This window comes from Carettochelys insculpta, chromosome 5, assembly GCF_033958435.1.
Source record: "Carettochelys insculpta isolate YL-2023 chromosome 5, ASM3395843v1, whole genome shotgun sequence".
Classification (NCBI taxonomy): Eukaryota; Metazoa; Chordata; order Testudines; family Carettochelyidae; genus Carettochelys; species Carettochelys insculpta.
The window spans coordinates 11,246,562-11,264,995 of NC_134141.1; the positions used below are offsets into that span (position 1 = coordinate 11,246,562).

Below are 18,434 nucleotides of genomic sequence, written 5' to 3' on the forward strand. Positions count from 1 at the left end.
AAAGAACCACAAGGAATGAGGTGCAAAGAGCTGAATTATCACATTGACAGTGCACATGTGAAATCCACCTCTTCCCGGAAGAGGGAGTGACAAGCACAAGTTTCACCACAAGAGAGAACGACAGGGCAGTGAACAGCTGAGCAAAGTAAGTGTAAGTGCATGCATTATGCTGTAGATGTGATAAAGACTACGAACACTAAAACTATTAGGTAAAGAAATCATCCTTTAATACATTTATTGGTCCATTCCATTAAATTAAGTGAGGTAAGGAAACGGTCTTTAAAAAATGTACATACCACTCGTTATCAAGCATTACAAATAGTTTACCTCAAAGTGTTTTTATCAATACTAGTTCCATAGTAACAATGCACAGAAGACATTTACACAGAGATAACTGAAAAGGAACAGAAACATGCCAGCACCTGAAATCAAAGGCATTTTATAGCCTGTGAGTTTAACAAGAAAAGCAAAGAAATGTTAAATTCGGTTGCAAGTAGGAAACACAAGCCATTCCAGCCTGCTTATCATCCACTAGCTAAGTCATGCGCAAAGACAACTCTTCACAGCTTTCATTTTGGTTTAGCTTGATAAAGGGGGTGACTAGAGTACAAAAAACAACCCCCCAAGCTTCTATAAACTGATTGTACAAAAGTCAAAAATACAGTACGCAGGTTGGGCCCTTTAGCTGGCAACGTTTCCATTCGTGGTGTCATGCGCAGAACAACAAAAAGGATGAAGTCTTCAAAGAATGTGCTGGTGGAAGTTAAATTTCATGGTAACATCAACTGGCCTCATGGCATAAACTCCAGTGAATGTTAAAGGGAGCCATGAGCAGAGGCACAGAGGAAGTAGAATGAACAGGACAGCGTCGTCCAGCTTCCACCCATAAAAGAGATGAAATACTGTTGCTCGTTGCATAACAAACCCAACGTCGCTAGTTTGATGCTGTGCAGGTGACTGGCTCAAATCCGTCACTCTGTAGGCGTGTAGGATGAGAGCCTTTGTTATCCAGCTCCAGGAGGACACGAGCACCCTTGATTTTTATTTTTTTGGCATTAAATAGTTTAAGAATGAGCTATTCAGAAAGCTACAATTTTGATAAGGGCTGTCTGCCTTATCTACCCCAAACTAATACTGTTACATGTGAATTTCTACATATCAAATACCTCCTGCCAACCTTGAGTGTCAAGCAGGTACTGATCAGACACGCGCTAGCCTTCCTTCCAACCATTTTTTTTTAAAAGTGGCCAAAATAAACACATTAAAAAAAATCTTTTAAACTTCATATATTCCAACAGGGCCAAAAAAAGAGTTTCTTCTGCAGGTGCCCAGTTTCACATTATCAAATCTATTTAGCAAATACTAGTAATTTTTCTCCCTGGGGGGGGGGGGGTGGAAGTTACTTCTTCTCTTGAAGGACCTTCAGTTGTTTGTAGTAAAAGAAGCTGGTGAAAACCAAAATAAGGAAGAAGACGGTCTCTGTACCTTGTTGTGTTTAAGGCATCTGAACATCAAAAAAAGACCAGCTCATTAACTAACTCAGAACATTCTCCCAGTTTTGCTCACATACCTATTGAAGAGAGTTTCTGTTTAATAGTCTGCAGCACATTTTATTTTACTTCAAGAAATTATGGAAAAGTAAGTGGATAAATTGCATTCAAGCCACAGTCCTGCAAACATACGCAAGTAGGCCTACCGAATTGAACTGAACCTTACACATACATGTTTAGGCCTCAGCCCTGCAAATATTTATGTATGTGGTACAGACAGCCGATGCAAAATCATCGCCAGAGAGGTCCCTCTACAATAGCACCAGATCCACATGTAGACCATGAAGTTTGAATGAAAAAGCCAAGTTTCCAGAAACCAGGGCATTAACTCATTGATGGATAAACTGTACTGTACTGCCACAATCTGTAACCTCTCTGGAGCTTTTCCTAATTATTTTTTCTTTTCACCTTTTTTCCTCTCCCATCAAAACCATCACATTCTGCAATAAAACCGGAATGAGTTTGTCAAGGAACTTCAGTATACGCATACTGCAGTTGACCCAATGGTAACGACCACTATTCAAGAACTGCTTTATGAAATGGCATGGACTTAGAGAACTTTTGTTTTAAGTGATTGCTTGAGAAGGCCATAACCTTTTTGTTTTCCAAGGTCTCCCAAGTTTATTGCATCAGTGAAATCCTTGTGAGAGAAATTTTTTTAGATCACGCATTTAAAAAAAAAAGAGCTAAACAGTGCTTGTTTGGATGCACTGGCCCACTTCAAGAGAGTTGCAAAAGTTTCCAAATTGCACACCTATTAGAAGTGATGGCGACAGCAAGAAAATGCATGGGCCTTGGGTCAGTGCCACAGGGCAGTGGTAGAGAAAGATCTGTTCAAAGGAAACACAGGACACTAACTCTCAGATAGAGCCAAGCCACAAAACATTGAGCTCCGTGGAATACGCATCCTCTCAGTTCAGCAAAGTTTCTAACCAATATGAGGTCACTCAATTTTTGAACCAGATCAATCTGTGTTTACAGAAAAAAGCCCACTGGAATACAGCAAAGATGATTAAACCCCTACTAAAGGAAATATAGGGAAGCAAAGTTATTGATTCAATGTAGTTCTGCTCAGGATTTGTGAAGTATTTCCTATTCTACAGTCAAAAACTGACTACTTCTACACTTCCCAAACTTGGGCCCTAAAATAGCTACACGTACACCATGAACTGCAAGAGAATTTGAAACCTGCATTTAAAGGGCAAGATGTGATGTAGCATAAACAGGAACAAGTCACACGAAACAATTGAATTCAGCCCTGCAAATCCTTGGTATTTTGTAAATCACTTGGTTTGGTCTGCTCTGTACTACTAACATGCTGCACAAAATCTCTTTGTGGGCAGACTATGAAATAACCTGGTTCTCTCCACCATTTTTCCATGGTGGTTTATACCTGCGAAGGTTCATAAAGACACACTCAGCAACAGGCTAGGTGTGCTTTAGAGGGAACCACCACACAATATCCTGCTCATAACTGCAGTTATAGTCAAGAACACCACTTCTGCAACACATTTTAAAAGCTTGCTTCCAATTTCAACAGTAATCTATGCTGTTTAGCATTGCTGTAAGACACGTCTGCTTCACCCTAGCGCAATATCCAATTTGCAACACAATCTAGGGCGTGCACCTTCAGACCTGTGATTCAAACTTAGAGCCCACCTATCTCCCGCTTCCAGATACATGTGTACTTACAGTGAAGCCTTCTTAGCTATTCATTTGGTCTTTTGTAGAAGCAACGCCAGCGTCCAAATGGCTTAGTTGCAAAGAGACTTAAGCTTGACAACAAACAAGGCCTGAAATCACTTCATTCACACGTTTAAAAAAAAAAAAATCTACTGGCTCCAGAGACTGTGCTGCAGAGGATATAAACATTAGGTATAAATATTCTGAGCATGTTGCCTGGCGTCAAAGCCAGAAACCTCACTGTCTTTGCAGAAGGTGGACTTGCTAGCATATTTAAATGCCTTAAGAGAAATTACAAAAGCTCCCACTACAGTTCTTACCTGAGGCTGCAATGTCACTTGCTAACCACCCCTCATATAAGAAGTATTTTCTGAGACATGGCAAACGTACTGAAAGAACCAAGGCCCTGGAACTACAGTGTTCTAGCTGAGCCTGACAGGCAAAAGGCATGAAAGTGAGAACTCATGAGGAAAAAAAGGGAACAGATTAAATTTACTCTCTAAGAACCACCACTATTTTTCAAAATACTCCTTGTGGAGAAGTTGCGGGGGAAGGGGGTGTTTAATGCCCAAAAGAAATGCAGGTTAGCTAATCATTCTGTGAAAGAACAGTGCTAGAAAAAGATGACATTTCTCAATCCCTAAACTGTCCTTCTTCCTCACTGGGGGAAGCTGAAGACACGTTTTACTATGTTTATGCTGATGTTTCAGAGCCAATTACATTCAAACACAACCAATTGGACTGGGTAGAAACTGTATTCTGAAAGGCTCAACATTTCTCTGGTTTCAGCACATGAAAACCTTCTATTTCTGTTTTCCAGGTGAATTAATGCTACAAACACAACCACCAGCAAACAAGAGCAACTCCTATCTGACATGCCCCAGCATATCAAATTGTAACATCAAAACACCAAATTCTAATAATCAAACAAGTGGAGAGGAAGAATAGGCATAAATTTAAGGGGAGAAAAAGATTGATGGAAAATTTTTTCTTAAAGCCTTCCCTCGTACTAACAACACAATATTGTTACTACTGCGCAATTCCAACCAACCACCTGAGACAAGAGCCCAGAGACCAGGCAGACCTAAAGAAACATCAGGTATATTTCATAGCATTTATTTTAGCTGGGGCCAATCCATGAATGGACAATCCACACACTAAATGGCATGTGTGTGGTCTTTGTAAAAGGGGATACAAATAAGAATTTAGGACATTTTTAAATTAACTTTGGATGCTTTGTCAGAACGCTGCCAAAGACCAGCTGAGCATGCCAATAGCTTTGGTAGAAAATGCGACAATATTTTAAAAAAGCCTGTTTGCTCAACTTAGAATCCTAAGTACTGCACTCATGTTCCCCAAAATCATTCATTCAATTTTAGTGTTTCTGTGGGAGGAAACAAGCTGGTCTAGCAGCAAAGACTTAACCGATTCAAAGTGTCTGGAACCTGTTGAGAGGACTCCTTCCTTTGGAAGGTGCCAAGGCCACTAACAAACAGCAGTTAACTGGAGAGACTGGATAAAGAAAGGATGAGAACTGCAGACTAGAAGATTGAAAATAACCTGCTGGGATTACAAATTTATACCTAAAAGGAGACAACTCTTCAGAGGACCTTTCCATGTGGCTCAATAGAGACAAGCATAACTGCTGAATATACATAACGGGGAAAATAAGGTATTTCCTCTACCATCCGCCATTGGCATGATTAAGGCAAGTTTCATGCACACACACTTACACTTGGTATCAGCAAGCATGAGACACATGTTGGGCTTTGGCTGCTGTCAAAGAAAAAAGGACAAGAAGCAAGAATCTATCCTTACCACAAAGGGCGTGTCTTACGCGATTAAGGCCAGAGGGACTCCGATTTAGCTCATATAGTTCTGAAAGCACAGCTCAGAGAAACTTACCACAGAACAGTCTGCTCTTGCTTTGGGAATAAAACATTAGCAAGCTAATGTTGGCTGCCATTGTTCCCAGGACATACCTTGTAAGGCTGTAGCATAAGCCCTCAACATCAGCCTTCCTTTGAGCCCCCAATCCATCGCATGAGCCAACTTACTTCATATCAAAGGTAAACAAAGCAGTATGAGATATTCAATATGAATGCACAGCATGCCGCACTCACGAACCACAGTTTGGACTTGCATCACAAGCTTTCTGCAGAGGTGTCACTATGTTCTAATCTAGGACCAGCCTGCACTCCAGCACAAAGATTCAGCTCCAAAAAAAATCACTTAATCCAGGGAGTTTACAGGTGGTAAAAAAAGAAAAGAAAAAGGTGTCCACTTCTAGCCATTCCCTCTCCATCAAAAAAAGAAAGGTAGCTGGTGGGCACCAACCCTTATTTAACAAACAAACGAGGATGGTAATAAAGATGTCATATTGGCACCTTGCTGTTCAGAGTTTTATTTCCATCCCGTTAGCATTCCACTCATCAGTTCCTTCCAGAACAAAGAGGAAAGTTCTCTTTATCAAGAAGTGATTCAGTCCTTGTGTACTTCTATGACAGGCCCAAAATCACTCCATAGGATGGAGAAGGAGCCGTGAAGATAGCTCAAAAGACGAAACGTACCAGTTTAACACACACAGAGGATCTAGTCCAAATATTTTTCAATGGATCTGTACCAAACTGGGCATAGCTGGCATTTCTCAACAAAGTAGTGCATCATACAGCTCCAATAAGTTGTTTAGTGGTACTGTGAACTAGTGTAGAGAAAACCGTGGCCTGAGAAGGAGCTCCTTATTTGGTCTCTGGTTTGTCTTGTAATAGTGGTATAACTGACTCCCACGCCGTAAGGCACTGCAAAAAACAAAACAAAAAAAAAAAACACACAAACGTTGTTATAAAAAAATCTATTTTAAAAAAAGGCTATATGACCTGCTACTGGCTCCTCTTTCTTGTCCCACTACACAGGCATGCAAGTTAAGAGGTATCACCAAGCGTGGTCCTGCAAGCCATCAGATAGTAGCTTGAGAGACAGGGAGTTACAAAACAATGTCTAAATTCCCAGACAAGAAAAGTTACTAGGCGGAACACTGAGAATGATAGTCATAAAAAAAAAAAAAAAGTTAGAAATTTAGATAACAGCAAAGTTAAATTTAAAGGAACCCAGACAATATTTGGAAAGTGAGAACAGGCACAGCTTCAGGCAACTGGCCAATCCTGCTGGCTCCCTGTACCAAGGACAGGCTCCCTCGTGGCTTTGTAAGAGATGTTATTTTGAGGGCAGAGACTGTTTCTAGCAGCTTTAAGCAGCTGACTGCAGCTAGCGGTTTGGTAATGCTCTAAGCAGAGAGACACAGACACTTTGAGTCTGTGCCTAGGGAAGAGGCCTGATGATTAAGACAAAACGGAGACACTGCTCCTACTTCCCTTCTGGCAACTAGAGGGGTTCATTGGCCACATAAGCTTCTGCTTAGCAGGGTAAACGTGGAGTTCCCAGGTAGGGCCCACAGACACTTCTGAAGAGGATTCCAATTTTGGGGGGTTTCTTATGCAAATGAAACAACATATCCCGGGCAACATCTTTCCTGCTGGTCTATATCAGGCTGGGGTCCAACTTTTTAAAGGTATTTTGGCATTCCTTTGCTTAACCTTGCAGAACAGAACTAATTCAGGTGCCTAAGTCTCAGTTTCAAGAGAAGCCTTAAGCCTATTCAGGTTTGAAAATGAGACCTGGTCATTGCTACCCTCAGGAACGGCTGCAAGGCCTAACACAGCTCTCCTCATGCACACAGATTCCAATAACTTTTAAACTATGTTCAGATATTAACACGTTGTCATCTCCTACTTTGTGTGCGCCCTCACAGGCACAACTGCTCAGATGACCAGTGAATGAAGCAAGCACCATGGATATTTTAAGAACTCCTATGCGCAACAGTACTACAAATAAATAATGCAGAACCAGAGGCATGTAGGGCTAAAGGGTCGAGCTAGACCACTCCTGACAGGCATTTGTCCAACTTATTCTTAAAAGCCTGTAACGATGACAAGGATTTCACAACACCTCAGTTCATCTCTTTACAGTTAGGAAGTTTTTCCTAATGTCTAACCTAAAACTCCCTTGCTGCAGATAAAGCCAATTACTTCTTGCCCTATCTTTAGTGGATATGGAGAATAACTGACCACCACTCACTATACACCTATCCTTCGATTTATGAATGTAATTCATTCCATGAAAACTGTTTGTTGGGTGAAAATTTGTAAAATCGAGAATAAAGCTGCCAGCAGGGCACTGGCTGTACCATGGATGCTCAGATGAAGGTTGGTTCTTCGTTGTATTGAAACTAGTGTTAGTGAATTGAAAAACAGGTATACAATTTACACTTTGTTGTAGTGAAAGTTCATAAATCGAGGGATAGGTGTGTAACCTCCCTTTACATGTCTGACAAGTCATCATGTCCTTCCTCTTTCTTTTTCTTCCATGCCCCAGTTTTTAACCTCTCTCAAGAAAGACTTTTGGTGCTCTCCTCTGGATTCTTTCCTGGCAGGCCACTTGTTTCTTGCAGCGTGGCACCCAGAACCAGACAGCACTCAAGCCTCAGCAGTGCTAAAATACAGCAGGACAATTGTCACTCATGTCATACATGTGACACACACCAGGTAATATACGCCAGAATTATCTTGGCTTTTTTTCTTTTTTGGCAACTGCACCACACTGTTGATTCATACTTAATTTGTGAAACTCCAGAACCCTCCAATTCTCTTCAGCATTCTCCATTTTGTGTTTGTACTTTTGAGTTTTCCTTTCTAAGCAAAGAACTTTGTTGTCCTTACTGAATTTCACCTTGATTACGGGCTGACTCTCCAACTTATCGATGTCACTTTGAATTCTAATCTCGTCCTCAAGCGCTTTCACTACCTTTGAATTTAGCAAAAGCCTCACGTTTTAAATGGACTCTTTGCTCCATTAACCAGGTCGCTGATGAAAATAGGGGCTACTATCGGACTCAGGACCCTGCTAGACACAAGCTCCCAGTTTGCTGTAAAGCCACTGAGTCCAATAAAATTCTTTTACGGAGTCTTTTTCTCTGTAAAAGAATAAATGGACATAAATCAGACATCAGGAATGGTAATGTACAGAAGCCTGTGGGGAAACAGTTCAATCTCCCTGGACACTCAGTGGCAGATTTAAGGGTGACAGTTCTGAAACAAAAAAAATTTCAAAAATCAAATGGAGAGAGAAATCTCTGAGCTGCAATTTATTTGCAAATTTGACTCCATTAACCATGGATTAAAGCTGGGAGTGGCTTGCAGCTTACAAAGGCAGTTTCTCTGCTCTGGGTGCTAACATCTCCCCATTAGACTCTGACAAAGGCTCATATCCCCCTGTCTGATCTACTTGTTTTTATCTCTCTTGATAAGTGTTGTTGATACTGGGCCATTTCCACCTTGCTGAAAAGGCCTTGTCAGCTCTGGCCCTCCCTCTTACTGGGACCCCACTCTTTAAATACCCCTCTGAAACCACCCCCTACTCATGCATCTGACGAAGCGGGTCTTTGCCCACGAAAGCTCCAAAATATCTGTTAGTCTATAAGGTGCCACAAGACTTTTTGTTGTTCTCAGAGTCCAATACAGTCACCACTTGCGGCAAACAGGACACTGCACTATGGTGACTACGTGGGTGGCCAAGCCACAGCTCTGGCTCTGGAGCCTCATACAGGGAGTGCCGTCTGCCCGCGTACCCCACTGCTGGATGGGAGAAGCATGTGGTGGCAGGCTCAGGAGCGGCTCCAGTGGGCTGCCAGCACTGAATCAGAACAGGAGGGCTGGGGGAGCCTGGCTCTGTGGGTGGGGAAGGGCATTTATTTAGAGCGGGGTGGAGCTGGGAGTGCAAATAATGTGTCAAATACGGAAAGATGACAATCACAGGTGTAGCCGTCTTTGAATTCCTATTGGACACTGATGCTATAAACTCATGGAAACTACGCTGAGTAGGATTTCTCCATCAGTTGTACACCGACAGCCAACTTGCTATTTCATAACACGGGAGCTGAACCAATGACACTGTATAACAAGAACAATCTGGTGCAGCACGTAACAGTGCACATGCAGTATCGGCTGCAGGGACAAAAGTACGCTGCATTTCTGAATCAGTACCTCATGGAGCCAGAACTAAATGACACAAGGGTAAAATTCAGACAGCTATTCCACAGCCTTCATTTCCTTAACCATACAATCTGCCCACAGGGCCATGTAGTACACTTGGTTTTAACTCCGGCAAGTCAGTGAAAGTTAAAAGCAGGCAGGAGGCACAGACTCCGGTAAGCCCAATGATACATATTTTCAAGATTGGGCCCACGTTAACCAGGCAGCGGGAGCAACACCCACTATCTCTGCTGCTCTTGCTGGTCAGTCAAGTCTAGCAGCAACAGGTCCAGGGGGTGGGAATCTACATCTGGAAGAAAATGTCAGTTATTGGGTTAACTTGTAACATCCCTTGTATAACTCCATTGCTCCCATGACAGTCAGCCACTGTCTAATGATTTACAGCTCAAGCCCTAATGAAGTGGTAATACTGAAAGTCTGGAAAATCATGCTAATCAAGTGCCTTTACGGACACAGCAGCTAACCTTAAAAACTTCAAGCCTCTGATGTGAAGCCCTCATCTGGCACACTCATTCTTTATTGCAAAGCAGGGTTTACAATTTTTGAAAGCCACTTTGGCCAGTCATAAGCCCCTCAAAAAGCATTATTTGTACGACACCATGAGTGTTGCGGCTGCTCAGGGCGGTACCTTCTCATAGTATTGGATGTTTTTATCTGCCATGCCCACAAGCAGCTGCCTAAAATCCTGCCGCTTGTTGTTCTGCCATCTCTCCATGTCGGCTTTCAGGTCAGCATTGAAGCATTCCACTCGGTCCTGACATTTTTCAACATCCACTGGCACCTGAAGCGAGAAGCAGATTTTTCAGCATGATTATGGCTATTTGGAATGATGGTCATCCCATGTCCCACACCCGATCATCTGTCTCCTCTCATTCCAAATAAATTTTAATTATCCAGACCATGCTAAATAGGCCAAAATTATGACTAAAATTATTAGTGCCACTTCTTTCTTCCTTTCCTGCTACCTCGCCAAAGAGGGTGAGGAGACATTTTTAGTTACTGAAAAGAGCAGATGAAACAAAGCAACAGCTAAAACAGAGAGAGTCAAATCCGCACCTGCGTCCAAATTTACTCCATTCGGAGTAACTTGGGAAACTGCAGGTTGCTCTGTGTCTCGTCACAGTCCCTAAACTTCACTTGGAGCATGACACAAAGACAAGACCAGGCCTCAGCATCCCTTAGGCCAGCGACCCCTGGCAGTGAGGCTAAGTTATGCAACTTCAGCGATGTGAAATAACGTAGCTGAAGTTGATGTATTCCGACCTACTCACTATGGTGTCCTCACTGCGGTACCTAATAGCTATGTTCTTCTGCCAATGCTGCCTATGCGTCTCATTCTAGCGGAATACTAACTTGACCAGAGAGCACTCGGGGGTTGATTTATTGTGTCTATACTAGACTCGATAAATCAACCCCCCACGATGGATCGATCGCTACCCATCAATCTGGAGGGTAGTGTAGACAAGGCCTCAGGCAAGCTACAGGGAGAGGAAAGATTATCTTGTGGTTTAAGTGAAGATTAAAATACTAGACATCTGGGTTCAAATTCCTGTCTCTGCCATGAACTTGCTATGGATGTGTGTAAGACAGGTCCTCAGCTCCCTGTTCATGCACTAGCAACCAAACTTTTTTCTACTGTGTCTCTGCACCCAGTCAGCAGGATCTTTTGCGTGCCTAGCACAATGAACAAGAGGGCAGAGATAGGATCCCTGCAAGCCCTAGCACACCCTGCACGAATAGATAAAACATTCAAGAGGAGCTTGACACAAGTAAAACAAACAGTACTTGAGCCTCATGAGACACTCCCTCAAAAGTGATCAACCACCTTATTTCTCAGCCATCTTTAGCTCTTCAGGGTAAGCCACCCCACTGATTTTCCACGCCCGATCCCTCCAAACAAAATCTTAAGAGCTCTCTCAAAAAAAGGACTGTCTGCTAAAAACAGCTTTCTAATCCCTTGAGATGACCCACACCGAATGTAGTTCTATATAAGAGCCCAGACATACGGGGTTGCTGTCTATACCCACGATCAGCCATCAAGAAGCCTGAGTACATACTGTCTGTTCAGTGACCAGTGGATTAAGCAGTACAATCTACAGGATATGCAGTCAGTATAAGTAGTCTGCTGTGCAGTTACAAAGGCAGGAGTCTGAAGGCACAAATCTGGAACAAACTGTACATGCAAGAGACTGTGGATAGGTCTCCATTACAGACTTGTTTCCATACACCTACACTGCTCAGGCCTCCTGGAGCAACGCAGTAATAGTGACCTAAGTACTGGTGGAGACAGAGCTATGTCAGTGGGACACTCCCTCCTGTTGGCATCGCTGTTGCCTTTCACAGATGAGGCTTAACTATGCCAATGGCAGAGCATGTCCATTGAGGGGCCGTTTTAGGTGTAAATGGGATGTAACTGAAGACTTTAACATTCCAGGTTCCACAACCTGCATTAACATTACAGGTCCGAGGACCAGCACATGGACGGTTTTGAGCCAAAAACAAGCATAAATTATACCGGAAATTCTTTACACCATGGTCTGCAGCAAATTGAGCACACGCCACTGCCAACAAAACGGGCTTAGCGTGCAGAAATGAAGACATGTAACCAAAGAGCCAGCAATAGCAGTAGGCATATTCAAAACACCCCCTAGCTTGCTAATCACTTCCGCAACTGGCAGCATGGGGGCAAAAAGGCCCAATTCCTAGAGGTGCTGGAAGTTCCCAATGAAGCCAAATGGACCTGGGGGTGCTCAGCTCCTCTGAAGAAACATATTTTATTCACCTGATCATTAGGCACTGGCCAACTAATAAAGAGGCAAAGGTTGATTTCACAGGAGGGCTAAATGGGCTGGGCTAACTCTGTATCCGTTAGGCAAGAGGAATGTTACCACTGGCTTCAGTGAGAGCTGTTAGCTGAACATGGGGCACTTCTGCAGAGCAGAGCCAAGACTGCTCTAGAATAGACTATGCAAGCTAGAAATAATGTGCAACCAAAGAGGCTCACTTAGCTTCTCACGGGAAGTTACTCTTCTGTCTTACAAGGATGACATCTGCCAGTTTCCTGTAAACCTATACTCTCTGGATTACTTAACAGTACTATATCAGAGGGAGAGCCAGGAGAACAAGCCACAAAGAAAGGGAAAACTTACTTCTAAAACAGCTCATCTCATCTCTAATGACCTCACTTTTGCAGCTGAAATATTTGTACCATTTATGGACGAATATAAAAGCCACTTAGTAGTCATCAGCTATGGCTTTAATATCAAGTAATATACTGTAAAATCTACTACAGGTTGAACCTCTCACGTCTGGCACTCTCGGGACTTGACCAGTGCCAAACCGGAGCATCTGCCAAACCACAGGAGGTCAATGTTGTCTAGCACCCTTACCCACACTTCCACTGCTTACTGGGTGGGCTGTTAGAAGACATTTGGGGTAAATTACAGTTAAATAGCAGCACAGAACACAGAACCAGGACTAGTGACTAAACAAACTTTATGGGACCACAGGAAACTACGGTAAAAGTGGTCATCCAGCTAACTAAAATTACGCTGGACTATGGATGTTGCTGGACGAGAGAGCTCTGGATTAGAGAGGCTAAACCTGTACCGAGGGTTTTGTCTACAAACTGACTTGTGCTGATTTGCCTCCATTCCTTGGGCAGAGACAGTTTTATTTAAAACCAGGTTCCAGGATATAATTTCGGAACCCAACTCCTGCTCTAAGTTTGCTTTCTTTGTACATATGAATATCGGATACTGAAAGCGAGCTTACCATGGGTGTGGAACGTGTAAACCAGGGCACCTTCGATCAAGAAGTGCTATATTTTGGGAAGCACGGGGCAAGAAAGTGCAGTACCCACTTCCATGCTCTGCGTACTGGTTTTCTAGTCCTCACTTACTTTCTCAGCAGTAATTGGGACGTGATGCGTTTTCCTTTAAGTCACAAAGGTTTGTTGCTGGTTTGAGCCCCTCTGGAAGCCGGCAAGGAAGGCTTTCCTTATCGGAATGCACTCCGCCTGCCTACACTAGTAGCTGTTGGGAGGGAGAGCCGGCAGAATGCTTGCCTGCCGACAGAGCTGGGATTAAAACTCCACCAGTTCCTGTTTCCCAGTCTTATGCTTGGACCACTCCCTCTCCGGCCTTGGGTAGATCACAGCCCATTTCGCTTCCCTCTCTGGAGGAAAAAAAAAAGAGGCGGCGGGGGAAGGGTGGAAAGAGTTTGCTTCTCAAAACACTCAAGTCCTGAGATAAAGCTCTTTCAACATGCTTAGGGACTGTTTAAAGACATTCCTGAACGCTGGCTCTTAAACTTTCCCCTACCCTCAAGCTGCCCTACCCATTTAGCAACCAGGAAAGGCAGGGTCATGCCAAGCCCCACACACTTGTTTGAACCCCTTATGCAGAGAACACGCACTATATTCACAGAGAAGTTTTTTTTAGATCAAGCAGGCAGTGGTCCATGGAATCCTCCACCAGAGCAGAGCCATGTCAACAGGGACCTCTCCTGTGTCCTCAGCTCAGACACAAAGCTCAGGAGACACAGAAGACAAACATGAATTTGGAAGAGAAGCCGTTGAGGCAGCGTCCATTTCATCACACGAAATGGACACCAGTGTGTAACACCTGGCTCTCTCTCTACGGCCTCAAATACTGTTTTCAGCCACCTCGGCTGTTTGCCGCTACCTTTTCCCAGCAATTTCAACAATGCGTCCGAATGGCTTGGGATGCAATAGACAGGATTATACACTCACATGGCTGCCATTTTTCTGGTCAGAAGTGCAAGGTGGTATGAAAGTTACCAGCACAACAGGGCCCATCTAACCCAGCCACGAGAAGCAACTGTTGGAAAAGCCTTGAAGAGATTCCGCCACCCATCGGAAAACAAAGCACTCCTGTAGGGATCCTACCCCCTGTGACAACATTTAAAAGTTGGACAAACAGCACATCTGTAATTTCTTCCAGTTGTGCTGAGAAATATTGGATCTCCTGAACTGTTCTAGCTCTAGGTCTAGTTGACCCCTGAGCATCTGTGGGCCCATCCAGAATTGGTTTACCGTCTGCATGATGGGAGACGGTACCTGCTTTCACTTGGCAGGCAGATCCCAACACAATATTTGAAACAGAGGGCACAATCAGTGTCTCCCAGTTGTACATGGCTTGTCTGCTTTACTGGCTACAAGGGATACCCAGGCTGGCTCTCACAAGACTTCCATGATTACAGCGTTGCCACTTAATAAAACAAGCTTCCAACTGTGTGAACTCACAATTTTGTGGAGAATTCAGAGGCTCTCTTTCGAAAGGCTAGATGCTTGCTTTCCAAAGAGCTTCACGCTTCTCTCTTTTAGTGGCCATATGTAATCCCCAGAATCCGTATTCCCTGCAATCTGGGTGCTTGTGAGGCAGCCAAGGAGAGAAACAAATGCTGATCAGCAGAGCGCTCACAGCTAGGGTTTTGTTTCTGCCGGTGGTGCGCATGCATGTGCTTCAGTGCACATAAAATTATTCTGCACATGGATGGAAAAGATTAGAGGGAACATTGCTCTGAATTCTCTCTCAGCTACTGGGACAATATCATGTAAATATTACAGTAGCTAACAAGCACCTGACTGGATGCTTGGGTCTGAGCACACCAGAGAGGGATGTTAAGTTGCAAGAGTGCCAAGAATGGCATGCAAGCCAATTTTCATCAGCACTTCAGATGGGAGCTCAGCATCCCCCGCCTCACCCCATCCAGATGGGAGTTTGCTCAAAGCCACACTGCCTGTGGCTTAACAAAAGACCAGCTAATGCTACCAACCACCACCTAACAGGTAAAGCTCTGCATCCTAATTTATTTATTAATGAAGCTGTGGTAAGTAGGACTATTAGTAACTTTAAAAAGTATCACTGGCACTCAGATTGTACCTAGAGGTCAAAGACCAAATTTCAGCACTCTGCCTTCAAAAGGTTGCTGACCCCCTGGACTAACCCATTGTTAGCTATTTGAAGATAGTCAAAGTAAACCCATAACAAATAAAAAATCCTATGTGTAATTCAGTTTAGATTGCCAATAATGTACAAAAAAATCTCAAGTCTGCTTTTCCAAAACCATCCCAAATTCAGCCAGCAGTTCTGTATAATCAGACTAATTACATTTCCCATAGATTCACTGTGCCTTTAAACTATGGGGCAAAGAGCCAGATGAAACAACTGGTGCTTAGCGCACAAGTCCCTTTAGATCAGGGCACTTTTATTATTTTACTGTTGTTACACTAGTAATTGAGATTTCAATACATACCACATTTCTAATACAGAATTCCAGGGCCAACTTAGGACAGAAAAGGGAACAGAAGGGGTTCTTCTATTTCTGCAACTGCTGAAGGCAAAACCCCACAGAGACAGCAAATGAACTGTCACACCAAATACAAAAAGCTGTCAAGGAAAACATTATATTGGAGGCAGATGACTACTATCTGACATTAAGCCAAGTATATTCTGACTTAGTATCTGATGGCTTAAAAGCACAAGCATTATTGTAGTTGCAGAATTTATTGTGATATGTATACACTTGTTCAGTTTAAATTATTAACAAGGGACTTATTAAGACAAACGACAGTTAGAATTTGGACAGGACCCAAAAAATCTATTGGGAAATCAGGTCAGGTTATGAAGTACAGCAAGCCCTAGAATGCCCTCCAGTGGTTATGAGGAGAAAGAACATTTCTTGGATTCTTCACAACCATGGCAATCAGCAAATAAACTATGAGGCCACCACAGAGATTCCTGACAATTATCTTGTTGACATACTAAGTTCCACAGATCCCTGCACAAACGGAAGAGTACAATGGCAGAGATCCAACTCAGTCCATTCTCATGCTTCTAACCTGGTTTTTGTTTGTTTTTCCACATTCCACTAGACCATGCTCAGCTTAAAAAAAAAAAAGTTTGATGAAAGCAAGACAAATCAATGATCAAATGACAACCATCCTCAGCAGATTAGTGACTGCCAATCAGCCTTTTTTTTTAATTTTAAATTGCATCGTCAGGAGGCTTAAAACACTTAACTATTTCAAACATCTACCTAGAACCTGGGACAGGTTGGCAGCATCAACACTGTCTGAACAAAAATCCGACAACGTCCATTTGCTCAGCTGTATTTGAGATGTAAGGAAAGCAAAACTATGAGAGTTTCATTGTGTTGGAAAGTTCTTCAATAAGTCTAGCTGGAAAGCTGTTGTGTTTTTAAGTTTCATTTAGTGGTGGTCACCATTTAAAGGGAAGCAAACTTTGCTGCTCTTCTGGGAAAACATAAAAGCATCAAGATAATGAAAAACAGCTACTGAAAATGCATGGGGTTGTTCCATTGAACTCTTCAACAGAGATCTCAAATGGAGTACAACATAAGTAGAACAGGCTTTTTTTTCCCCCCTACTGAAAGGCACATGTCCATCATGACTTCAGAATTGTGTGTGTTAGCGGAGCAACTTGATAGGCACTCTGCAAAATATGTTGCGACCTCCACAGACAGTGGTGAGCACTGAAGCTGACTGAGCATATCCCAACCAAGAGCAGATAAGAGCCTTCCACTAAAATAGTGAGGAATAACTTGAGTTCCCCACTGAAGAATCTGTAGTCCCTGCTCCACAAGAAGGAAAAAAAGTGGCAGAAGAAGATTGAAGGAGGAAAAAGGACAAAGCATGAGCAGATTGAGGAGGAGAGATTAAGTGTATTATCCTCATGAGGGACTTTGCTGCCACAATTCACAAGATACGAGTTGCCGGAGGTGTTCCATTAGGATACAGCGTTACTATGCAGGCCATGTCAACTTGCTGCACAGTCGCAATGTGAAACCCAACTAAGGATGATGACTATTTGGTGTTGATTTACCTGATTGTTGTATGGGTATCTCTTTCCATCTTCAGGTGTCTGTAGGTACAACAAAAAGGTAAATCAACACCAAACAGAAACTAATCTTGGTTGGGATTTACGTTGAGACCAGGTAGCAACTTGTCCTGCAACTTGTACCTACGAAGACGAAACTGTGGATCTTCAACACAAATCTGAAGAGTGCTCTTGTATGGATGCCAAGACCTGGCATACTAAAGTCTTCAAATCACAAGCTACAGACATTCATAACCAGATGCCTGAGCTACATCCTTCACACCAAATGGCAAGACTTGGTCAAAAATGAGGAGCTATGGAATAGAGCAAGTCAAGAGCCAACTGACATTCAAATTAAGAGGAAAAAAAGTGGGGATGGCTGGGCCACACTCTCAGAAAACCGTCAACCAGCATCGTCCATCAAGCTTTCACATGGGACCTGCAAGGAAAATGCAAGAGGAAGACCTCAGACAATGTATAGAAGATCTACTGAGACTGAAGGACAATAACTGGGGTACTCCTGGGGTCAGCTAGAAGTTTTGTCCTGAGACCATGTGAAGTGGAAGAGACTTGTACTCTGAATGGAGCATAGGTTATCTACAAGGGGTAAGTAATAGTAGTAGCAACGTGTCCTGAAGGTTGCAAGGGATGCACCTCGCTAACATAAATTTTTCTTTAAGAGCCTGATGTGAAGTCCACTGAAATCAAATGACAGTTTTTCTGTTGACTCCAAATGAGGCCCAGGCAACTAAGCCTTATAGTGGGAGAAGGTGTTACCCCCATATTGGGCCAGCCAAAGAATTCCACTTGCTGACGTGGTATAGCTGTAGTTCGAATACTTTATAACTCATCCTCCTCGGTTAGCTTATGCTTGTTTCTGCACTGAATTTGGCTGTTAACGCTTTCTCATGGGCTTGCCTCCTGCAGCTGGCTTGCAGTTTTATGGTAAGACACTGCTCTGCCTAGCCCCGCTGTGTTTCAGAAGGCAACAGCTCATACGCAGGTCTAGAAACAAGAGCATCTTCTCCATTTCTCCACAGTTTTCAGCTGAGAGGCTGAATGACAAAGAGGCCACTTGTTTTATGAAGTGGTTTCAAATGCTAACCTTGGGCCGCTCTTCTTTTTTCAAGGCCACAGCTTCCAATTTTGCTTCATACTCCGCTTGAATTTGGTCTCTTTTCTTTAGCACATTCTAGGAAAGAAGAAAAAAAACAGACTGAAAAAATGTACAA

At 43.1% G+C, this 18,434-nt stretch overlaps 1 protein-coding gene across 1 annotated transcript in view; it reads right to left on the bottom strand.

Moving 5' to 3' along the window:
• Positions 1-212: 212 nt before the first annotated feature.
• The window catches only part of SNX30 (sorting nexin family member 30), a 76,237-nt gene continuing 58,015 nt past the window's right edge, over positions 213-18,434 (bottom strand). The window contains exons 7-9 of the mRNA XM_074994667.1: positions 18,308-18,394; positions 9,969-10,121; positions 213-6,031 (exon numbers count right to left, since the gene is read on the bottom strand). Of these exons, the coding sequence (XP_074850768.1) occupies positions 5,972-6,031; positions 9,969-10,121; positions 18,308-18,394 (300 nt within the window). The 3' untranslated portion in view covers positions 213-5,971. The remainder of the gene's footprint in view (positions 6,032-9,968; positions 10,122-18,307; positions 18,395-18,434) is intronic.